At 41.0% G+C, this 24,979-nt stretch overlaps 1 protein-coding gene across 3 annotated transcripts in view; it reads left to right on the top strand.

The window, feature by feature from the left end:
- Positions 1–2,030: 2,030 nt before the first annotated feature.
- WDR26 (WD repeat domain 26) overlaps positions 2,031–24,979 on the top strand; it is a 31,907-nt gene continuing 8,958 nt past the window's right edge. The window contains exons 1-12 of one of the 3 annotated variants that reach the window (XM_014252884.2): positions 2,031–2,682; positions 4,205–4,304; positions 4,421–4,477; positions 11,001–11,137; positions 11,710–11,807; positions 12,608–12,764; positions 17,465–17,603; positions 21,055–21,195; positions 22,502–22,621; positions 23,367–23,512; positions 24,017–24,095; positions 24,679–24,808. In XM_014252884.2, the coding sequence (XP_014108359.2) occupies positions 2,321–2,682; positions 4,205–4,304; positions 4,421–4,477; positions 11,001–11,137; positions 11,710–11,807; positions 12,608–12,764; positions 17,465–17,603; positions 21,055–21,195; positions 22,502–22,621; positions 23,367–23,512; positions 24,017–24,095; positions 24,679–24,808 (1,666 nt within the window). In that variant the 5' untranslated portion in view covers positions 2,031–2,320. Of the gene's footprint in view, positions 2,683–3,835; positions 3,957–4,204; positions 4,305–4,420; positions 4,478–11,000; positions 11,138–11,709; positions 11,808–12,607; positions 12,765–17,464; positions 17,604–21,054; positions 21,196–22,501; positions 22,622–23,366; positions 23,513–24,016; positions 24,096–24,678; positions 24,809–24,979 lie in introns of those variants that run through there. The other 2 variants (XM_088052595.1, XM_014252885.2) reach the window with 2 other exon arrangements.

The raw sequence follows: 24,979 nt of genomic DNA on the forward strand, positions 1-24,979 counted from the left end.
GAATGATGAGCAATTTTACCTTCCTGAAAACCTAGTCTTGATCTTTAAAGTTCACTTTCAGGTGCCTTCACAGGGTCTGTGCTTCTCTCTGTGAGTGTTCCTGTCATCTTTACACAAGTCTTTGAATTATGGATCCAGTGATGGCATCTGGGGAAGACCAAGAAAGAACTCAAGAATGCTGAAAACACAGAACAATGGAAATGAGAGTATATACACCAGTGAAGTGGCTAGAACACAAGCCTTCTGTTCTCCAGCAATGGCTGGTGAGCTAAAAAGACAAAATCAGCATTCCCTGTCTAGGAGACCAATGTTGGATTTAACCCCACAGCCACACCTGGGCAGAGGTCAGGGACAAAGCTCTTTCCAACCTCTCTCTCTGGAGTAAGAGTGCTTTGGCTGTTATCAGCCAAATATCTTCTGCAGTCTCTAAACAGGGCCCAGGTATCTACCTCAGCTGGCCAGGCCTCCATGAGGTCTCATCTCCTTCTCTGGTTTCACTCCTTTCATGCATTTGTCCCTCCATGGAGTTCTCCACTGTGGGCCTGTGGTTTCCAGCAGCTGGACTTTTTCAAAGTTCCACTCAAAACGAAACACTGTTCAAACTTACTAGTTTAACCTAAGCCACTACTCCTAAAACCTCAGCTTCTGAAGGGGAAGATAATTAGATATTAACCTCAGCTTTCAATAAGGAAAAAAAAAGTTTTGTTATTTCCCTTTGGTTTTGGAAAAAAGTTCAAGCATACCAAAGATAAAAATTCTAGGCTCTAAACCAAATAACATAAAACATATTATTTCAAGATGCTATTTTTAAAGACCAAGATTTCACTCATCTCATGACTTTTGACCAGAGGCTTGGCTCAGGATGTGAGTTTGCCTTCCACCACACAGGAGGGTTTGCGGGGAGAAACCACATGGCAGAGACTTGGACCCTTAAAATTCCCACTGTCGTTCGACATCGCGTCCTGACAGATGTGTCCCAACTCTCAACATTCCTGTAAGATGTACAGCAAGACTGCCATTTCCCCCTTTTCCGTACTAACACATGCAGTGACTACGAGACTGTCAGCAGGTCTGAAACCTTCCAGTAACCAACCTGTGTAACACCAGGATGCGACTTCATTAGACATTTTCCTTTTTTAAAACCTCCCAAACACATAATCATAGAATCAGGGTTGGAAGGGACCTTAAAGACCATCCCGTTCCAAACACCACTGCCGTGGGCAGGGACACCTTCCACTAGACCAGGCTGCTCAAAGGCCCATCTAACCTGGCTTTGAACACCACCAGGGCTGGGGCATCCAAACCTCCCTGGGCAACTTGTTCCAGTGTCTCGTCACTCTCACAAAGAAAAATTTCTTCCACGCACCCAACCTAATTTCCCTCTCTTTCAGTTTTCACCCTTTTCTCCCTGTCCAAATTCCATCGGGAAATTCCCTGGGGCCGGAAATTACCCGGTCACCTCCACGGTGTCAGAGAGACGGCCGGTCCCACCGGGACCCGTCGGGGCAGCGGGCACCCACCGCACCTCATGCGCGACCACCCTCGCCTCTCTCCCACCCCGGCGCTGCCAGGCGCGGGCACACACCAGGCACATGCCCGGGACCCCCGGGAGCCCCTCGGGCACGACGCCCACGGCCCCCGCAGGCGCCGCGGGACCCCGCGCGGGCGGGCGGCGAGCCGGGCGGTGCCGTTGGGGCGTCCCCGGCCCCCCCCGGGGCCGCCCCGCCGCCGCCCCCCGGCAGCCGTGGGGCCGTGCCCACCGCGGCCCCGGGCGGCGGAAGTGTGTGTAGGGGGCAGTGCAGGAATTTCCTGTGACGTCCCGGCCCGGACTCCATTAGGTGCAGCTGGTCTGAGAGGAGACAAACCCGGCGGGCAGTGAGCGGAGCGGGCCGGGCGCCTGGGGCTGCCGGGCGGGGGCTCAGGGCAGCGGCGGCCGCCATCGCCAGAGGGAGCCCCGAGCGGGCGGCGGCGCTGCCTCCGGGACCCCCGGCGGGCGCAGGGCCCCGCTCCGCCTCCCCTCGCCCCCGCCGCCTCCCCCTCCTCGCCCCCCCGGCTTCCCACCACGGCCGCTCTCGGCGAGGAAACTCTGGCCTCCGCTTCCTCCTCCTCCGACTCGGACACCGGCGGAGCCTCCCCGCCCCCGCGGAAGAAAGCCCGGGCCTCCCCGGCGGCGGCGGTGGAGGGAGCAGGAGAGCCCGGGGCTTCCGCGGGCAGAGCAGGCCTCACCTCGTCCCAGTCCCCCTCGGTGCCCGCCGGGCTCGCCCCCGCCGCCGCCCCGCTCAGAGGCAGCAGCAGCAGCGGCGGCATCGCCAGCAGTGCCATGCAGGCCAACGGGGCGGGAGGGGGCCAGCAGCAGCAGCAGCCGCCGCCGCAGGGCCCGGAGCTGGGCTGCTTGGGCGCCCAGAACGGCGAGGCCTCGGCGGGCACGGCCGCCGGTGACCAGCTGGCCCACGCCAACGGGCTGCTGCCCTCGGCCAACAGCGGTGGCCCCGGCGGCGGCAGCCCCGGCGGGCTCGGCGTCAACAACGGGGTGCCCGCCGCCGGGGGGCCCGGCCCCGCCGCCGCCGAGCTGGGGGGCGGCGGCGGCGGTGGCAGCGCCCTGAAGAAGAAGAAGCGGCTCTCGCAGTCCGACGAGGACGTGATCCGGCTGATCGGGCAGCACCTCCACGGGCTGGGGCTCAAGTAAGTGGCCGCGGTGGGCGAGGGGCAGCGCGGCCGGGGCGGGGAGCAGGTTCCTTCCTTCCTTCGTTTGCTGCGGCGCCCTGACCCGAAGGGTCCCCCCGGGGCCGGGGCAGTCCCGCACACACGCCCCGCCGTCCTCCGCTCCGTCCGCGGGGAGGGTCCGGCGCGGGGTCCCCGTGGAGGATGGGCAGCCCGAAGCGGGGAGGAGGGGAGAGGAAAGGGACCCCCGGCGGGGGGGTTGGTGGCCAAAACTGCCCCGTCGCAGCCCAGTGGCCTCCAGCGAGGGGACAGCAGTGCCCGGCTGCGAAGCAGAGCGGTGGGGCAGGCCCACTCCTGGAAAATGGAGCCGGAGCTGTGTTTTCCGAGTCTGTGCCGGTGTCTAGCGAAGGGACAGGACAGGAGCTTCCCCTGCCAGGGATGGCAATATGGAAGTCGAGTTGCACACCGATAAGGGTAGATCAATACAAATGTGTTAGTGGGGGAGAAGTTATCTGGTAAACATAATGGAGCCCGCAGCTGGGCGTGGGGGGGGCGGCTTTTCGCAGATGAGCTCCAAGATTTGGCTTTTCAGCTCGGAGGAAGCGACACAAAGTAAACTGCCACTTAAGCAGGCTGTTTGGTTTCACTCTGGAAACCTTTGGCCCTCTAAATGGTGAAGGCCTCTCTAGATTTGTGCTGGACACGTGTTTTTGCTAATAATCTTACTTGCAAACAAGAAATGAGAATGTTGGTCCTTTCTTAAAATCAGAATGGAAAAAATAATTTCCCAGTGGAATAGGGGAAGTCCTAAGTATTTAATCACAACACTTGGGAGTAAAGCTAAAGCTAGCCGGTATGTCATCATTTTGGAAGGAGGGTAGAGAAGTCCTGCAAAGTGCTTATGTAGCCACAAAAGAAGTCTTCAAAACACTGCAGAATGGGTCAGCTATAAAGCACATATTCCATAAAATAAATTGCCTCTGACACAAGAGGCAAGTTTACAGCAGCAGACAACTCGTGACTATTCATAGATGACACCACAGTAAATAAGCTATTTTTAGTATAAAAGGGGGAGGGCTACAGGTTCCTGAGTTTGTTTATTTTTTTTTAAGGAGCCAGTCTTTTAAGAAGTGATGAAGAAGAAAAAATTAGGCCTGTGCCAGATGTTGTAGTTCTCCTTGTTCTTTTAGGGGGGAGGGAGCAGGGGATGGCAGCCAGTAGTTAACAGCTTTCTAGACTGTATCTTCCTTCATGAAGTTTATCTTCTGTGCAGGGCTGGCTCTTTGTGGTGGCTGGTAAGTCACATACTTTATGGTACTTCAGCAAAGCTTTCAAGCTCCTTGACAACTTGCTTTAGCTAGAGGTAGCTTTTCACATGTCTCAGGCAACTGAGATCATCTTCTTGAACAAGCATCTGAATCTGGTCATCATATTCTTGTTTTATTAAAGTTACTTTGAAGTATGGTAAACTGTTATCATAGCAGGCGGTGTATTTGTGAGGGTGAAACTGGTCGGGTTTTTTTACACTGTATCTCTCCTGCAGCCAGACTGTTGATCTCCTCATGCAAGAGTCAGGATGTCGTTTAGAACATCCTTCAGCTACCAAATTCCGCAATCATGTCATGGAAGGAGAATGGGATAAGGTAACGTAGGGCTTATAGGACTGTATTAACCACTGTTGAAATTTATAGTATCTATGAGAGAATTCAAAATTCATCCTCCTTATATACTTTTTTTTTTCTTATGCCGATTTCTGCAGGCTGAGAACGACCTGAATGAACTTAAGGCCTTAGTGCATTCTCCGCATGCAATTGTGGTAAGAGGCACACTTGAACTCTTTCAGAGCTGTGTAGTTGGACTAATTGTAGTGGTGTAATCTTTCACTATGGAGTTGGTTGTCCATAGTTCTTGTTTTCTCTTTTTTGTTTACTTTAAGCTGCTTGCATGCTATCTCAAATGTTACACTAATCTGAACTTCTTTTATTCTGTTGTAGAATGTGAGATAGGCAGCCCAGAAGTATTGAGGCTAGGATTTGGTGTACTCAGTGTTAAAACTCCATTAAACATACCTAACTGATAAAATATAAATCCTGTCACAGTCCTAAAATAGGTCAGTTTCTGTAGAAACTGCCTATGTTGAATACTAATTTCAACCTTGAAATACTTCTCACAATCTCTGTGTTTATAGGAGTTAGGCTTTCTTGAGGGAAGAGAAGTTTAGAAATAAAATGGGCTAATACTAATGTGGAGTTGGTATTGTAATAGCACATTACAAGAATATAGAGGCTGCTATAGACCATGAACAATACTGTTGCTTTTCCAGATGGCTTTTAAAGAGAAAATGCATTTGTATTGCTGTTTGGGATTTTATTTAGAGCTTTTTCTCTTTGGGTGGCTTTTTTTTAAAAAAAAAAAAAAAAAAAAGATAAACCTAGAAATAGAAGGTTAGTGGGTCCTGTGACTTGACAACTACAATATGTGTTATGATTTCAGTTGCTTTGAGTAAAGTGTTTCTTGTTTTGATTTTTGGATCTCAAGATGAAAATCATCACTTGGCTCTTCAAAGAGCTTGTTCTGTTGTGTTTAAACGTTTATTTTAGTGAGATGAAGTTAGAAAAGCTATGGTCACTTAGGAGGCAAACAGTAGCAAGGCTTTTTGAAGTGTCTGTGACTGTAAACAATGAGGAATCAGCTGATGGCTGCTTAGTTCCACTTCTAGCTGATTCATTTGTTGTCAAGACAATTTCCTGTCTGGTGGGGGAGGGAAAGAAAGAGAGAACAGGAAATGAAGTAGGAGACACAGATGTTTAACAAAACATCAGAGGGTACTTGACAGAAGTTTACATTTGGTTCTGTTAATTTGGTCAAAGCTTAGCACCTCTTAATTAGGCCATTAGTTCACTTTCTCTTTTGTCTAAGACCTGAAGGGGTTGAGAATATTGTATGCAGCTTTCGATAGTTTGTGCAGCCTGAAAGCATGGATCTGCTATATGGGAATATGAATGGTCATTTGAAACAAATTTTCTCATGTTTCTGACTTCTGAAGTAACGAAGTTTGTCTGTAGTATTAAAGTGTTTTGCATGTCAGTGAGTCAAGAGGTTTAATTGAGTTATCAACATGGTACTTTTTGGAGAACTCAAATCAAGAGAAAAAGATGTTTTCCTTCTGTTCTTCTGAAGATCATTCTCTAATACTGATGTCTTAACTGGTTCCATAAAGCTTGGTGCAGTAAAGCTTGGTTTAGACTTCACCTGAACCATATGAATTATTTTCTTTTTGAAGTTGATCTCCTTTATATAAACTTGATATAATTTAAAACAGGTAACAATTTTGAAGGTCTTATATGTGTAAGACAACATTATTTGCAAGGATAAATTGAGCTTGTGTGTGTTCTATTGCATGCACAGAGTCTCCTCCTCATCCCCTGTCTAGCTTTTGTGCACATGGTTGAGGTTCTGGGTGGGTATTAGTGCTTTCAGCAGTTGGGAAGGTAGAGAGAGATCATTACAGGTGAGGAGGGATGCTTTATCCTCTGTCGGTATTCCCCACTGCAGCAGAGTCAGAGCTAATGAAGGTGATAAATGTCTTGATGAGGAAGAGTCCAAACAAGGTGCTGCTGCAGGTAACTCTTTAAAAATAGAAAATTGGATTTTGAGTTGCCTGACTTGTGACTCACACTGTGACTAGATGTTTTAAAAATGTGTGCATACAAGAAGAATGGGTACCTAAAAATTTAGATGACATAGACTATTTAACTAAGTAGGGTGTGTGTTTTGTGGTTTGTTTTTAGTTTGTGGTTTGGGTGGGTTTGTTGTTTTGGTTTTGGTTTTTTTTTTCCCCTTACAGTTAGTATGACCTGGACAAAATAACCAGGATACATAGTTGCTTTTGAAATGTCTGGTCAGTGATGGGAGATGTATATGTATTTTAAAAATCCTACTCATGTTTAATTTCCTGATTTCTGCAAAGTGCTTTAAGTTCTGCAGGTGAAAACACTAAATATGAAATGGCTGATGTGAATTTTTAAGGCTTTGATGCAGTGTTGATATGGGGGGAGGAGGGTGTGGCAGCACACAGGACAGTTTGCTATTTCTATTTGTGTCAACACAACTGAGTGCTGTACAGTATGTGATTAGTCATGTTTACTTTTCCAACATATAAGATATAGCTTAGAAAATCTGTAGGAAAACTTTATAATTGAATCAAGCATGATGTTTTTCCTTGAGTAACAGTTAGAAAACACCAACTTCAAGCCAGCCCGAGGTTTTGCTTACTTTGGGGCTACTCAAGCATGTGATGGCATCTGTCTTGGGTACTTCATTGCACCTAAGAAGAAACTTGGAGATTATTCCTCTACAGTCATCTAGAAAGTATCTTCAAATTGTTCTCTTTACTTATTCCAGAGGTATACAGCCTGCAACAGGCAGTACAATCTAAAAACTGAGTTAACTGTTACCATTTGAGTAAAGTGCTCCACCTGCCTGCATGGTATCCCTCTTGCTACCAGCATTAAGGACAGTTCCCTGCTGGAGTTAATTACTCCCTGTGTGGCAGGACTTGGTATGGTTGAAGTGTCATTAAATTCCATGCTGAATTCTGTAGACCAGAATGTTTTCTGCCCTTTACATATCAGGGCATTTGAGTTTTGGATTGTTTTTAAGGGTTTTCATCAGTGTTATACAAAACTATCAAAGTAAAAGACTACAGGATAAAGAAAACTGAGATCTTAGTTCTGTAGGCTGTAAGTTGATAGCTACTGTGTCGAGTTTGTTTTGAAACACTCGCTGATAATTTCACCATGTATTTTAGTTACCTATTTAATTTCAAAGAGCAGTTGTTTCAGCAATGTTTACTTATTTTGGACTCCTAGTACATTAATAAAACTGTTGTGGAGCTTGTTTAGATACACAGGTTGAAAATAACACTAAAATCTAGACATAAACTTAGATTATTTTGCATTTTGCTCATTAAACTTCTGAAGATTCACTGTTGGTTACAGTTACTGATCAAAATGGCCCATTTTCTTGCCTGTGGCAGTATGTTTGTCCTGTTCCTTTCACAGTTCTGTTTACTGAGGTTTTCACCTTTGGTTATGTAGTGATGGTGAGTTATGGTACATGCCAGACTTTCTAGAATTTAGGATTCTGGAATGGGCTTTTGTACTAACAGTTAGGACAAGGAAGGAGTACAGTACTAAGCATTCATGTTAGTAATTGAAGGCTGTAGTTTGAAGAAAGAAAAATGCTAATATTGTATACATTGAAACAAACAAACAAAACCCTGTAAATCTGTTAACTCTTTGTTTTGCCCCAGGGTAATCCGAGTTCAGTTTACACCTAAATAATAGCTTGTAGAAACAACAAAGTAATGCACTTTATCCTCATCCTTTCTGTAGAGGTGAAAGACAGGATGAGGTAGTAATAACTGAACAAAACCAGGCAGACTGCAGTGCTGATGCTTGGATTGGACTTTTGCAGGGGTCCTTCAGGGTGGGGAATCTTGGCTATAAGCTAAGAAGTGGAGGTGTCTGAATTTTAAATTGTTCAGCAGTAATGAGTGTAATGATGTTGAATTTCCTTTGCAAATACTATGATAACAAATCCCAGGCACTTGTGTTACTTTGGTATGGTTTTGATCATGATCATTTTGATTTTCCTTCTTTGTAAGGCAGCTAAAAAATACGGAGAAATAATAAGCTACTTAATCAGTGGAGTTTGTGCTTTTGCTTTACAGTTGTCAATATTATAAACAGTTGTCTTTCCTTCTAGAAGAGGTTGTCTGGGCTATAAAAGAGGTGATGTACCCAAAATAGTCATAGATTTTGCAGAAGGTGGTGTTGGAAGAAATTAGAAGTACTTTTAGGAGGGCATAGAGGAGTTGAGAGAAATCTGGTTTTCAGCAACGTCACTAATTGCACAAAACTGGGAAGTAGGAGACAATGAGTGCCCCAACATTAAAAAATGACCTGCAATGTGATGCTACTGGAGTGTGACTCTTGCCTTAAAGGAAGTTCATGCCATTGTTTGAGTATGCTGTAGGGCAAGTTTTGGAGCAGTTATCAAAATAGCTTAGCAGTTCAATTTCATTTCCCCATCAAGACTTTAGTCCCTGCCCTCTGCTATTGAAAAGTTGCTATTTCAAGTTGCTTATTTCTTATTCTAATTCCCCATTAGGCTGCTGTATGAAATGTATACTACTTGGTTTTTCTGAAGGCCTTTATATTCCTGATATGCCTACGTCACACATGGCGCTGATGATGTCTTTTTTAAAACTGTACTTTCTTGCCTAGAACTGAAATTACACCTCTTTGGCAACAGCATTCTGAGTGGTAGTATTCCTGTAATGCTTTCATGGAATTGCTGGGTCTGATGTTATTAAACCCATGCTAGAGAGTTTTTCTGCTCCTTTTACTTTTTCCTCTAACAAAATGAAATTAATGTGCCAAGTCCTGAAAGTAAGGAGGGAGAAAAGGTAGGTTATCACATTTAATAGAAATATTTTATAAATTAAATAAATATTATATGCAGTGAATGGAGAAGTAAGTTAGGGAGGGATTACAGTTTTTATTACAAACTGGAAATATCAGGTTTTTTTAATCTGGTGGTGATCATCAGTGTGAGGTGACCAAGAGCAGTGAAATACAGCATGTGCGTGCTACCTGGGCATCTCCATGTATCCTGGAGAGCATGTGCACAGCTGGTGGAGGAAGTTCCTGTCCCTCCTGCTGCTGGTATATAAGCAAACAGCGTGGGGTCTGCTGGCCTGCTGCATGGGGCCAACCACTGGGCTTGTAAATAATTGGGATATCTTTCATTTGGTTTTTCACATGTCAGAACATTGAAAAAAGTTGTCTCACCTGGAAGAACTGTACAGTAATGATCTAATAATTCCAAATTCAGATAAACTAAAGAGCTGGATTGGGAGTGCAGTACAGGTTTGTCTGTCAGATACAGGACAGCAGAGCACTACAGACAAGTTTGAATATAAATCATCTTTACTGTGTCATGTTTTATGCTTCACAAAGCTGTGTGGTAAGTTAATAGCACTGTATGTGAAAACTTCATTCTTTTGAAGAACTGAGTGTCTCTGGAAATGAAAACGCTTTATGTTTTAGCTTTACATTTAACATCTAGTGAGCCTTAAACTTTCATGTGAACTTTAATAGGACAGGAACATCTTAAACTTCCTGATTATCCCTCTACTTAAGGAGGCTGGCAGTGTGTTTGAAACTAAGTAAACATTGACCAAATATGAGCATGAAAATAGTGAGGTGCCTGAGGTCTGATGAAAGCAAAGGAAACTGGTGATTGAACTGGTGGTATGTTCATTAGAAAAGCAAATCTAGTTTTCAACACTTTTATCTCCAGTCTGTGTCTCACCAGTTTGTCTAAGCATGTACATTTTCCCTATTTTCCTCTTCAACCTGGTGAGTTTTGTGGACTAAACCTGTCATTTCTGGCTGATAACTGGTAGCAGTAAAGAATGTGTACAAACACAAGATACTTGGTTTCATCCAGAAACAACCAAAGTGTGTTTCTACTAAATTGGTATTAAAATTTCTAGGCCTTCAGGTTTTTTTAATATTCTAACTTAATGCCTATTTTACTTTTTTTTTTTTTACCCACAGATATTTGTTTTTAGAATAGCAGGCTTGATTTTTTTTTTTTAATGTAAACAACCAAAGACTGTATAAATGAAAGGAACACTATGAAATAACAGCACTTAATTCAGAGTGTTGAAGTGACTTCTAAATATAGGAAACTATTTTTTTCTGTAATCCCGAAAACAACACCCAAGGAAAACAAGTTAACATGGAACTACAAAAAAATCCCCGAACCTCAGGCAGCGTGAGTGTGTTACTGTTATATATTATGCAGCTATGCAAACAATCCATGTCAACGCCTGTGTAAGCAGTATGAGAAGTTGTTGAGTTGTCCTGTTGTGTTGTGTGTTGTCATGCAGTCTTAAATATGTGAATAGCCGATTTGGGGCCCTTTTCTTGATAGAATGTTTCACTGAAAGCCTATCTAATGCAGGGTTTGAAGGACGATGACTAAAGAGAGAGCAGGTGAAAATGCGACCACTTGCAGGGGGGGATCTGAGGAATGAGATAGGAACATACTTGGAGCCCCATCAGTCAGGGAGGAAATTCACAGATAACTTAATTGTTGCAATGCTGTTGAAAAGCCAACAAAAGAAATTGAGTAATGAAACATAACTTAGAGCTGTGTTTCTGAAGGGCATAGTAGAATGGTTTCTACTGTTCTGTTTAGGCTCAAACGTTTTCTGAAACTTCAGTCAACCTTTTTCCCCTGACTGCTGCTTTCTGTCATGTCAGAGGATGAAGTTTTTGCTGCTGCAGCAGAAGTACCTGGAATACCTGGAGGATGGCAAGGTCCTGGAGGCACTTCAGGTTCTACGCTGTGAACTGACGCCTCTGAAATATAATACAGAACGCATTCATGTCCTCAGTGGGTAAGTGTTTGGGTTTTGAGAGCTCTTGCAGAGAGGTTTTTTAAGGAATTCTGTAGCTTTTGATGGCTGATGTTGTGAGGACTCAAGCTACTGTCTTGATGAATAATAAGCTGTACTGAGATGTGATAAAATGCTGCGTAAAGAATGCTGTTTAGTAGACAGTATTTTGTTTCAGATGTTTGGAAACAACCTGATGATGATTTACTTTAATACTACTAGAACCCAAATTAATACATGTGTACATATCTATCGTCATTGATCTTGAGAATTATTAGCCATTATTACCTTATAATTTAAGTGAGTATAATCTGGTTTGCTCTTAGATGAAAAGACATTTCTACCCTCCTAAAATTGCTTGTGTTTTGTTTTCTTTTTGTATGGGCAGTTTGCAGACATTCGTTCAGAAGATGTGTTTGTGTGAAGTAATTCCTTGCCTTTTTCCCTATTGGTCTCAAGCTTAAGTTACCTGTTCGTAGTTCATTAAAAGTGTTATGGTCTGTATCGTGCTTTAAAATGAAAAGAATGATTCCAAAAAGACTTGGTCTGTTGGTGTATGTGCACTTTTGAAACAGGTACCTGATGTGTAGCCATGCAGAAGACTTGCGTGCAAAAGCAGAGTGGGAAGGGAAAGGAACAGCTTCCAGATCTAAACTTTTGGACAAACTCCAGAGTAAGATATTTTAGCGTTTAGAATTCTTCTTACCTCTATTAAATCCAGTATAGCTTACACATCCCAGGGAATTGACTGTGTTTGCTGGTTGGTTGTTTTTTTGTATTTCTTGGTTCATGGGGATACCTTTAGGTGCCTTTACCCTTTGGTCTTCTGTACCTAGCCTTTTTTTGACTCTGATAAACTGCTTGTAATAAGACCTGTTACTTCTTAGCTCTGCTGCATGTAGTAGTGATAAACTTGGTGATTAAATGTGTGGTTTAGGGAGGGGTGGGTGTGTGTTATAAATGCCAGCCACAGTGAGTGGTGGAAACTAAGTGTGGCCTATAACCAGTGGTGATACTGGTACTGGTTGATAGTGGTCTCACACTTGGCTCTGAATTATGGTTTCTCCTCTCTCTTGTGGCTGTGGTAATACTCTGTACCAGAATTATAAAACCCATGGTATTCTTTCATTTCATAGTCCTAATAGAGAATTCCTTAAAGGAACATAGCTGATACTGATGTTCTACAGCATTATAGATTTTGTTAAATACTGAGTTTTGAGTTAGCTTGTGTAAATGGTGCTTGTTGGCCAGGACAACATACTCTATAGCAACAAATACTTTGCATACAGCTCTGCTTTCCAGAAGTTCATGCTTCTAATTCCAGGTGTATAGCAGTAAATTCAACAAGCTGTATGCTGTTATTTACTAAGATTTCTTCCAAAACCACTCAAATCAAAGTGTGCTCTTACTTGTAACTTTCTTCTGAAAAGTCTTTCTTCATTTGTTTGTTTTTTCTTCCTAACTCCTCTGAAGCCTACCTACCCCCATCAGTGATGCTTCCTCCGAGGCGTTTACAGAACCTGCTCCGCCAGGCTGTGGAACTCCAACGGGACCGGTGCCTATATCACAACACCAAACTAGACAGCAATCTAGATTCTGTCTCGCTGCTAATAGATCACGTTTGTAGTAGGTAAGACACTGTCCTGACTTCTGAGGTGGGCAGTCTTTTCTTGGTCTTTTAAAATAATCTGATTGTTAGCAGAAACATGAAAACTGTTCTGTGCTGGTTTAATGGGCTTTTACTGGGAAAAAGCAGTTCTCACTAAATGAGCAATGGAGGTGGGGAGTAAAGAAGGTGTGCAGAGAGGAGGTTTTGGTAGCTGGATATGGGGTAATGGGATCAGACTGAAGCTTAAAAATTTTAATCAGATTGGTGTAAAAATAAGATACTGCAATGCTAATCCATAGCCACTTGTTTTTTGTCATTTTGGACAGCCAGTGTCTTTATTCCTCAGCACAGGATTGCTTTGTTTTTTCACTGGAGAATCAGTGGTGTGTTGCTTTTCCAGACTGGGTCTTCAAGGTTACTTGAATGCAGAAAGCCTGCTGAAGCATGCTTCTATGAACTCAACTTTCCCCTGTAACTTTTAAGAGTGGACACAGGCGCTTTTAGACACAAAGGTTAAAACAGAAGAGAAATGTGCAGTTTATTTTTCTGAGTTATATAATATATAACATGAATAATATAAAGAACTATTTTTCTTACATTTGTAAGGTAGTAAGAATTGAGTATCTCTTATACCTTTGTATTGGCTCTTTAGACTGTCTGGATAACTTTTTTTTGGTGGCAAAATGGAGGCTGCTTCTGAATCTTCAAAATGCAGTACTCTAGACATGAAACGGGAAGATGTTTGTTTTTAATGAATGGCTGACTTGAGCAGTTTTTCCTTGTGCAGCAAAACTTGGCCAAGGACCTAAAAACTCAGTGTAGGTTTTATGGAAAACTTCTGGGCTGTGCATGGTGGATTAAGGGAATAAGGGCTAGAACATAAGAGCTGTATGGGATATCCTTATATGTTTATCCATGTAGCAGGCTAACACTTGGGCTTGCAGGGGAATCGCTTTCAGTTAAGGTTAGCTCATCTGAGGAAGTTCATTAAGGACTGATAAACTTGCTTACAGAGATTTTCTGAACACATCTGCTTACACTTGTGTTCTTGGGTTACTTGGAATCAGTTTTTAAAGGTGCAGACTTCTGTAGTACTTTGCTGTAGCCATCTTAAGGTTTGAAAATTACTGTCTATTGCACTTTATGTATTCAAGTAGCCTTTAGCTTACAGTTTTGCTGCACTGCATTGTTTCAGCTGGTGTGTGTGTGTGTGCAGACATTTGAATGTTGCCCATTTTAAGAGCTGTTGGAAATGATCATATACTGGTATTGTGGCTTCCCTCCTTCAGAAGTGAGTCTTAAAATCAGACTACCTAAGAGAGATTTAACATTTAAGTAAGTCCATGAGTAGTTTTGGATGTTGTGCAACAAGTTTGATATTATTAATCAAATCCCAGGGAGTATTCGAGATCACTGTGAAGAGCTTGATTTACTGAAGCCAGGCTACAAAGAGACAGGTAGAAAAGATATTACATGCAACAAACCTGGGTTTGAATTTCCCCCATCTAAATCTATTTGCTGACATAAAAGTTTGACCATAGTTTGGGTTTCTGGTTTGTTGATTCCTTTTTTTCAACTAAAGTAGTACTTCCTAAATTTGCTTATTTGCTGTGTGTATACATACATAGATACTCATGGCTACTGTAATTTAAAAACCCCTAACAACAACAAGAGCCCCAGCAAATGTACCCAAAAACCCACTTGAAAGGAAAGGCTTCCATTCTGTCCTCATCCTTTTGTAGCTGCCTGTTGCAAGGGTCTGAGTCCAGTTTGTGGTGTGCTGTACGTGCTGCCATGCTTGGACATAGTGAGGGGAGTTAGACAGTGGAAGCAAAATTTTGACAAAGGTGACAGAAGTAACAGTAGTCATATAGCTTAGACAATTCAAGTCCTGTGCTACTTAATTGATGGAACACTAATAAGTTTCTCCTTTTTAGATGGAACCCTTTTGGACTTAAGGCACTATTTTAGTTAAGCATGCTTGAATTGCACTAACGGGCAAAATGTGTAACTACAAAACTCACTTGATACGAGTGGGAGATGCAAGTGAGGCACTACTGGGAGTAAAGGTGCAGGATTTCATCTTATTGTGACAGATATTTTGACAGTAGAGAATTGATGCTCTTGGGGAATGATGATTTTTGGTTTTGAGAGCCTTTGGCCTAGTTGGGTGTGTTGGGATTTTTTGGTGCGGTGTTTTTGTTCATTTCCTTTTTTTGGTTTTCTTTGTTGAGGAATAAATCTTGCATTATATGTACAGGGAATAAAAAGGTGGTTATTGAGTGGTTTTTTTTCTATAATTTTGAACTTGTGTAAATACAACAACAGGAAATTTTATTAGATGCTTTATCTCAGTAAGTGAATGACATAAATCAGGTATTTTGTACTGAACAGAACAATCTGTAATGAAACACTTCATAAAAGGTGAAGAAAAACCTTTGAGCTTCAGTAATATCTAATTACCAAAGCTAGAAGCTGTTGAGACAACTGGTTCTGGTTTCTTGTTTCAAGACTGCTGCTATTTCCTTCCACAGCCAGGTTATTTAATGTGGTTTTGCTGTCTGTGAAGTCAAACTTGCTGAGTTCTGTTTCACTAATTAAGTGAAGAGGACTTTTTGTGGGAGCACTCTGATCCAGCTGGGTTGTGAGCAGCGTAATTCAGTATTGGGATGTCTCTGCAGCAGCTATAATAACTCTGTCACCCCTTTTAGGAACCAAAAGGTATCTTGCTATGAAAACCGTGTGCTCCAGCATTATCCATCTTGTTTTTCATGTCTACAAAACCTTGGCTGCTTTTCTTAAGCTTTAAGATGGAAGAGCTATTGTTCCATAGAGTATTATTTTGAAATGAAATGTGCTGAAAAGACTTTCCTGGGACACAGCATGCCCCTTGTACTGTGTGAGTTATGGATGCAGCCTCACCTCCTGGGGCAAGTTGCTGCTTTGAGCAAAACCATTAATTTATAAAAATATGGCTAAATAACAATGAAACACTGCTCCTGTAGGTGGCACGTCTCTGTATAAGGGCTTGCCTGCTTCCCTCTAGACGTGAAGGAAAACAAAGTATTTTTTTCATGGGTGGGGCTTTTTACCTTGGGTTTAGTGTTCTTCCAGGGGCAACTAGGCAGTTCCTGGTCAGCTGAAAGGAGGAGAACACATTTGTGTTTCTCTATAAACAAGTAAGTATAGACATAACCAAGGAAGCCAAATATATATATATATATGTATATTTTATAACTTTCTACCATAAGACTGTATGGTTGGAAATGAGACTGTATGGTTGTTCAGTGCTGCTTGATAGTCTTTAAGCACAGACTAGGAAACCTCTTCTAATAAAATAAAATGGATGAGAGGGTACAGACATTACATGAAGCAGAACTTTCTCTAGCTTCAGGGAAGAAATGTTTTTTTAGGTGTCTGTCAGCCTGGCTGCCACCAAACTGTATTTGTAAACACAAATGTGAAGGAAGTAAGTTTTCTGCTTAAATTAATGGGGGGGTTGTTTGACTTTTTTCATTTTTATTTTATTTCCTTTGGTGGGTGTGTTGTGATGTGTTTCTGCTGTTTGTTGGTTGGTTTTTTTTTTTCAGCCAGTTTATCCTCAGTAATAAACAAAACTGTACATTCAAGGGCACTGTCATTCCCTTAGTACCACTATGTCCCGTCAGAGTTGTGTTGCCCTGAGTGCTGTAAAAACTCAGTCTAAGACTAAACCACTTCAGGATCTCTGCAGCTGAAGAAAAAGTGGCTGGTTAGAAACTGTCTTCTAGTGCATCTGAACAATGAACTTGTAGTATTCTTCAGTATACAGTATATACAGTATACTGGGAAGTAATACTTGCAGTATTACTTCAAAATGCAGACATCTGCTGTAAAAGCCTACATTTCTTTTATCTTAGCTCTGAAATTCTTATTTGAGAGCTTGTAGGCAAGATTTAAATCAAATAAAACTTGTCTCCAGTTCTCACCTAACTTGATAATTTCACTGTTAGCTTTTTTTGCTTTGTAACTAGAATATTAAATATTGGCTCTAGAGGAATGTTTGAATCTTCTTCAGTAGTTTATCATGTAATATTTTATTTGATAAACTCGGCATTTTACAAAATAGTTTAGATTTTGTGAGGGAGAACTGTTCAAGTTGAAAGCTCAATGGTGTCTTGCTACTTATGCTTAGATGTTGTATGTGGTACTCTGCAAAGCTGAAAAATGATAAAACAAAGGCAAAGAAACATCTAATTTATTGCAAGGTCACATTTGGGAAAAGGAACTTTTATGTAAGAAAAATTTCTTAGCAAGATACAGCTAAGTGAGTTAGCTACAAAAACCTCAGAAGTAAAAACATTGCACCTATGATTCAGAGACCTATTCTATAGTATTTTTCTGTACAGTAGAAAATTATATGGTAATAAACTGCTATACTCGTGATGAGGTCAGTTTAATTCCAAGTTACATGAAAGTGTAACAAATTATGTGAGTGAAATAAGAACAGTTCTATGTTCTTATGGTTAATTATGATGACTTGATGGTGTGAGCTTGTTGCCAGATAAGACACTTCATTCTGTACTTGCTTGAAGCAGCTGTTAATAGAGGGGTTTTCTAAGTTGTCTGGTCTTGTATTTAAATAAGGTTTTTGTTTGATTGGGTTTTTTTGATAGCTTGACTTCAAGAAGAATCGTACTGCTTTCTTATTAATCTGTGAATGCACCCCTTTGTTTTCCCAGGAAACAGTTCCCATGCTATACCCAGCAGATCCTAACGGAGCACTGTAATGAAGTGTGGTTCTGTAAATTCTCCAACGACGGCACTAAATTAGCAACAGGATCTAAGGACACAACTGTTATTATATGGCAGGTTGATCCAGTAAGTGTGAAAATGTGTCTGACTTGTCTTTCACTTCCCTCTCAGCTTTCTCCTGATAGGATGGTGTGATTCTTGTAGGACAGGCTGAATGGACCGCAACCCTGTTACATCCGATTCCCTGGGATGTAAAAGTCTTGTAAATAGCATAGCTGTAGGATACTTCATACATGTTTCCTCCACATATCTATTGGTATATAAATAAAAAGGTTGATTGATGAATCTAAGTCTGCTTCGGCTTGTAGAAGGGATTATGAAAGTATATCCATATGTTTCATAGTTATTGAAGACTGGGAGTAAATTTGAATGTATACACACAAAATTTGAAGTTGCTAATGCTTGTGAAACACTATCAGAAATAAGATCTGGTTTTGGTTTTTTAACCATACAGGTGCCATCTGGTATGGGAGGTGGAAAATGAAAGGTTTCTGCAGTTCCATACTGGTGTTCAGTAGGATTTGAAAGCTGAGTTTCTTTTCTTTCACTTCAGGTTAGGGAGCCATATAATATGAGTCCTTTTTTCTATTAAAATGATGGGGGGACTTCAAAACCCTGTTCTATGTGCGTAATGGTTACGTAGCCCCAGAACTAACAGCAGGCACCGTGGCTTTTTCAGGTATAAGACTGCTGTGATTTTTGTCTTGTCTTACTGGGGCAAGCGTGCTCTGGGCCAAGAGCTGCAGAGCTGCAAAGCTGACTTCTGTTATTTAGTGTGGAAATTATCTGTATTTTGTTTGTTGTTTTTGTTTTTAACAGAGTAATTTAGATGAATTAGGGATCAAAATGTTCTTTGCTGTTAACTTGTCACTTGACTGTAGACGCATATCTTCCTTCTATATTGATGTGTTTTAATACAAGACATCTTGATTAGCACATCTTAATGTGAATTGTTAGCTAATAGCTGCTTAGTAAAGCCACGTAAATGTTTTGTGAGTTTTAGACTAAGCCTTTTGACCAAGGGTTGCTAAAGAATAAAAATCTCTAAAAAAATAGTGGAAAAGTGGTTTTGTAGAGTTTTATTGGTTTGTCTGCTTTTTTGAGTGCTTTAAAAAAAATTGAAACCCTGTCACGCAGGTGGTTACTTAAATAGCATTAGGCCACATCAAGTAATTCATTTTCATATTTGCCAGAAGATGCTTCTCACATTTCTTGTAGCAGTTGGCAGTGTCTTTTGACCCATAAATTTAATCTGATTTTCAAGGCTTTTGGTATACAGAATTATTCTAATCTGTTTAGATAAACTACATGGAAACAAATAACCAGCAAGGTCTGGGCAAGTGGTGGGAGAGCCCTGTTTTAAATGAACAGTTTTTGATTTTTCCACACACGCTTCACATGTGTGAGAATTCTTCATTTCTCCCTTTTTTTCTTCATCACCCCCCTTGAAGTGTAAGGACACTGCTGCAATGTGTATTTGTAATTTCATACCTTAAATTTTTTATTCTTTTCTAAGACCCAGCCACATGTCTAGACTGTCTTAACCTATGCTTCTGCTGTCATTTTTGTATGCTAATTTCCAAGTTCTAATGCAGACTCAGCGGCATTAAATAGTGTCTTGAGTTGACTAGATTTGTGTGGGATGCATTATTTGACTGTCAGGAAGTGTGGCAGAATCTCTGTGGAGCACAAGGGATGAGCACACTGTGCATCACCTTGTCTAACATGCATCTTCTTTGTTAAGAGTTCTCCTTTAACTGGCTCTCTATAAAAATCCCTTCTGCATTTTCTGAAAACAGTTGACAGGTTTTTGGCGTTTCAGCCAAGGAGCTCAGCTGCTGCAGACTTGAGATGATGCCTGAATAGTTGCTTGTCATACACAACAAAAATTTGGAAAGGTGTATGTAAGGGATAGAAGTGCTGAGATTTCTTTTGGTGGTGAGTTGGAGGCAGGTTGTCTACATTTGGGGATGTTTGCCTGAAATACCACTGACTGCTGTTTTAGAGCATGGTATAGCAGCTTTATGGTATTTGGAGGGAAGCATGAGAGCAGTATAGAGGATAGTAATAAGCCACAGAGCACTATCATTAGAAGAGGAATATCTTATGTATCTTGTTCCTCATGAGTTTCAAACACGCTGAAGTGACAGGCTACTTTAATCCTGTTTTAAAAAGAAATGTATCTGTTCCAGACAAGCTCCAGGATGTGAGATGATGTCAGACATGACTCAGTTTCCTTGAAAATCACTTTAGCTATAGACAGCAGTGTCTAATGCAGTCCAGGAATAATAAGAATGGAAAAGGGGTCTTGAGGGAGGTCCAGTCATTTGCCTGTCTTCCTCTGCACACTGAAGATTATTCTTAGCTCACTTTCTTTTGGGGAACTTACTTTTTCTAGCCATCAGAACCCCCAGTGCTGCAGGCTGGCTGAGAGTCACCAAATCCCTCACAGCTGATCCCAGGAAACAGTCCTTCATGCCACTCTTCCTCTGGTCTTTGTCTTTAGAATTAAGAAGTGCTCTGTTGATTAATACTGAAAAAAAAAATAAAAAGGAGAGAGAAGGGACAATTAGAGAAATCAAGCTAGATTTTCAAATTAGTCATCCTTTTTGAAAAGAAGTTGGAGATATAAGCATCTGCCGTGCAAGGGAAAAAATGGGTAGAGTGGGTAGAGGGAGCACAATTTGATTGCCCTTTCCAAGAAGCTTCAAAATAATCATTGTCAACTTTTTAACAAGCTCTGTTCTACTTGTGTATATGTATGCTGTTACCAAGAATCAGTGCTAATACTGTACTGAAGCATGTTTCTGTATTTAGGAAGCCAGTGTGTGGTTGTTTCACAGTATCTAGCTGTACTATTTATTTTTACAAGTTTCTTGAAAAGTCAAGTTCCTCCGACGAGGCAGCAGTAAAACAGTTGTAATTTAGAGATGATATAAGATGCTGTATGTGCCAAGTATGCTTCATTCACTAAATCTGGCAGAAAACAGCTTGCTGTCAGCAACACTTCTGAAATAAGAACACCTCTCAAGGAAGTTTTTAAAAATATCTTCCTGTAAATATCCTTCCTTGAGCAGCACACACACAAATTTATAAAAATATAGGCACTTCAGGCTTTTTCCTTGAGCTGTGAAGGTTTTGGTTCTCTATTTAACCATAACAGGTTTCCAACATGTCTTTACTTTTAAGAAACTAACCTAATTCTGTAAAATATAGGTAATAGTACTTTCATATTCTAGTAGAAGTAGAAAGACTTGGCACTACAGAAATCTGCACTAAGGAAAGTGTAATGTAAAACTTCGTACACAGTGGTATTTCTTGACTTTTGTTCAGAATCACAGAAGACCAGAACAAAAATACCTATGAGTGTTCTTGTTTTGAAGGTTGAAAGTTAGGCACTTTCATTTTCTGGCCCTGTAAACTGGCAAACCTGTCATGCTGTAGATGGATGCTGTGGAAATGTGAAATGTGGTGGGAGTTGATTTGCATTGTCTCAAGAACACCTCTCTTGTTCCAGGACACTCACCAGCTAAAACTACTTAAGACGTTAGAAGGTCATGCGTACGGGGTCTCCTACATTGCCTGGAGTCCAGATGACAACTACCTTGTTGCCTGTGGCCCAGATGATTGTTCTGAGCTTTGGCTCTGGAATGTACAAGTAAGTGATGTCGAAGAGTGAAAAAGAAAACTTGGTGGTCAGCCTGCTGCTTTTGTTTTAATCGCTAAATACTACAGGTGTGAAAGAAGTAATTGCTGCAAACTCGTGCCAAGGTGGGGATGTAAAGAAGGACTGCTGATCTGTGTCCTCCTCTCAGCTGGAAAAAATAACTATGGTAGCCTGCAAATGCTCTTTTACTTCAGAAAAAACTGAAACTGGAGTTCAAATTTTAAGTGTCTGGGATTGTGCAGCAGTTCTGGTGTGTGTGGTTACTATGATTTATGAGAAGAGATGGCGTAAGTGCATAGGATGTCAGAGAGCTCCTGAGGAGAAGGACAGCAAATGAATCAAGAGAAGTAGAGGGCAGAATTATAAATGAAGGGAAGAAGTTGCTCACTGATGATTTTAACAAGTAGCAAATGTAAAATATGCAAACTATTTTACTTCATGTAACCCTCACAGTGATGTTAGTGAAAGATGCTTCAATTTATGATTTCAGAACTTCATCTTTCTGTCAGGCACTTGGGCATTTTTCCATTCCCTCTATGAATCTGAAAATCACTTTCTGCTGTTGAATTTTATGGGCACTTGATTTGATACAAAAGCTTCCTTTGCCTTGGTTGAGAGCTGTGTAAACTTCCTTGTGCTGTCTTGGACTCTGAACTAATTTAGTTTTCTAAAACAAAAACGTTCCCTTTCTTCACCCTTGGAACACTTTTCTTCTGTTTAATTGACTAAATTGGCTTAGTGAAGAGCATTACTGACAGTGCCACTCATTGGTGTTCTGTCTTGTGAAACGTTGGCTTTATACGCTAGGCATGAAAGCTAAATTTTGGCATGGAGAACTTCAGCTCAAGGAGGAAAACATTCTAACTATTGCAATATTCCTAATTTCTTACTAAAATGTATTTCATCACCTCTTTTCTTCTAATCTCTCCCTTCCTCCTTTCTTTCAGTGTTTTGGTTTCTTTTCATTTGATAGTGCTTGTCACTCTCTTGGCTTGTTCATGTAATTTCTTTTTATTCCACTCCTTACTCAAAATCTTTTAGCTGTCTGACACATCAACTATTCCATGTCTCTTGATTTGAGAGACAAAAGAAATTGTCCCAAATCAAGTCCAGATTCACTGTATATGCTAAAGTAGTTCTACTTTTTCATTGCATAGTTCATAAGTATGTGTTGCTTTTTAATAAACTTGTTGAAGCATATACACTTCCAAACACTATTCATGTCAGATAAAATTACCAGTGCCTTTTTGGGTAAGGCTTGTGGTATAAGGCCCTGCTGCCTTTGTTTATTTTCCAGACTGGGGAGCTGAGAACAAAGATGAGCCAGTCTCATGAAGACAGTTTAACAAGCGTGGCCTGGAATCCTGATGGGAAGCGTTTTGTAACGGGAGGACAGCGTGGACAGTTCTATCAGTGTGTAAGTTCTCTGCATCTGTCCCTTTGAAAGCAAAGCAAGAAATCAAAGTTTGGTCTATGCTTTTTCAAGTTTTGTGTGTATGTACACTAAAGCTTCTGGTCCCTTGTAATTCGAAGAAGCAATACATTAATGCAGGTATTTCAGCAGCACTTTGGATGGAGCAGTTTGAAGGGTTAGAGCATCTTTGGTCGGCCTCAGGGAGGATTTGTGGTCTGGATTTTTTTTTCTTAGCTGCTTCAGAAAAAAAGAACTAATAAAAAGCAGTACCTTTGTCCACAAGTGTTTTTATTCTACAGTGTTTTGACTGCATCTTTCTTAGTTTTTTGCATGCTGTCTTTTCTTAGTTAAAACAGAAATGTGAAACCCTCATTGAAACCAACTTGATTAGTGTTGCTTTGGGGTGGTGGTCCACAGTTTCACCATATTCTTGATTATTTTTCCAACTGGTTCCCAGAATAGTCATGTAGTATGCAGACCTCACTGTGAAGGTCAGCTCAGTGATGGGGTGCAGGTGGCAGGTGTCTTGCACAAGAAAATAAGTGACAGAAGCACCCTGCTCTCCAGGGCACATTCCTAAAAGCCCTTGGTTAAGACAACCAACTCCTAATTCATTAAGCCCTCCATTGTAAAGGGTAAGACTGCTTTCTGTAGCAATCATCTGAAATAGAAAGTGAAAAATACTTCTGTCACAGCTCCTCAGAAATCTGAGACTAATGGTTGAATGTTTTTTTTTCCTTCTGCTCAGGATTTAGATGGTAATCTCCTCGACTCCTGGGAAGGGGTGAGAGTACAATGCCTTTGGTGCTTGAGTGATGGGAAAACTGTTCTAGCATCAGACACACACCAGCGAATTCGGGGTTATAACTTTGAGGATCTCACAGACAGGAACATGTAACTACCTCTTTTTTTGGTTTTGAATTCCTGCTTCTTAGTGTCAGAAGAAAACTGAGGAAGGGTGTGGGGACAGTATGGGAAATGAGTTATTAAATGTTCTCAGTATTAAAAGATGAGACAAGAATTAGTGAGCAAGTTTCAGCAAGCATTAGATCAGGTATTAGAAATAATTTCCTAAGCACTGGAGTAGGTTTTTGGTGGATGTTTTGGCATTTCTGTCATAAGTACTTGTAGTCCTCTCAATTCTTGGTATATTTTAGTAGATTCTGCCTTGAATTTAGGAGTTGAGGTCCAAAACCCCTTTTGGCCAAACCCAGAGTCTGGGTGTTTAGCCTATAAACTTTTAACTATAAACAAGTATTGTAGACCTGGCTTGGACTGATATATAGAGTCATACCTAATTTCAGATTTGGAACTATTTTTCCCTGATAATACTGCAAAGACAGGATGTTGTTTGCATCATTATCTGGTTATCTTGACGCTTATGTCTTATAATTTCAGAGTACAAGAGGATCACCCTATTATGTCGTTTACTATTTCAAAAAATGGCCGTTTAGCTTTGTTAAATGTAGCAACTCAGGTGAGTTGGGGATGTTGAAAGGAAATAGAAATAAATCTGCTTGCAACTTCTACCTGTTTATAAATATTTTTATGTGAGTTGTAATGTTTGATATTAACTAGTTGTATAATATTAACTAGTTGTATATTGTGTAATATGAAGGCCTTAATATTCATAAACATAGCATGGAATTCTCTGACAAGAAGGTGATCTTATTCTTGAGACCTGATTTTTTATTTTTTTTTTGACTAATTTATAGCCAAGAGTTTCATATTAGGAAATATGTACTATTAAATTTAATTATCTGACTGTTGCATTGAGAAGCCAGTTACAGCAAGAACTGTGGCACTTTACATGTCTGGGGGCATGGATTTTATTTATCTATTTCTGCTTTTGAAACCTTGGGTAAGACTAAAGCTTTCAGAGTGGAAGGGACCTAAGGGTGAAAGTTTAATATACATCTTTACTCTTTTCACCTACTAACAGTACCAAAGTTGGCTCTAAAGTAGTGCACTTCCATGTGTAATTTTTTTTCACTGTTCAGAAGACTGCCGTTAATAATATTCAATGATAAAATAACGTTCTTTATATTTCTTGTTTCCAGGGAGTTCACTTATGGGACTTACAAGACAGAGTTTTAGTGAGAAAGTATCAAGGTGTTACACAAGGATTTTACACAATTCACTCGTGTTTTGGAGGTCATAATGAAGATTTCATTGCGAGTGGCAGTGAAGGTAACACCATTCTTTGTGCAGAAAACTGAAACACTGTATCCTTCCTATACCTTCATCTTATAGATGACAGTTGCTAACAACAACATTATAAAAGCAAACCAACTGGCTCATGAAATAAATTTGAGGCATGCTGAGATTGTGGCATACTTCAAGAAGTAATTGTGGGCTGGC

This window comes from Pseudopodoces humilis, chromosome 3 (assembly GCF_049639895.1).
Source record: "Pseudopodoces humilis isolate 2021_Gansu_Grassland_sample_001 chromosome 3, ASM4963989v1, whole genome shotgun sequence".
Classification (NCBI taxonomy): domain Eukaryota; kingdom Metazoa; phylum Chordata; class Aves; order Passeriformes; family Paridae; genus Pseudopodoces; species Pseudopodoces humilis.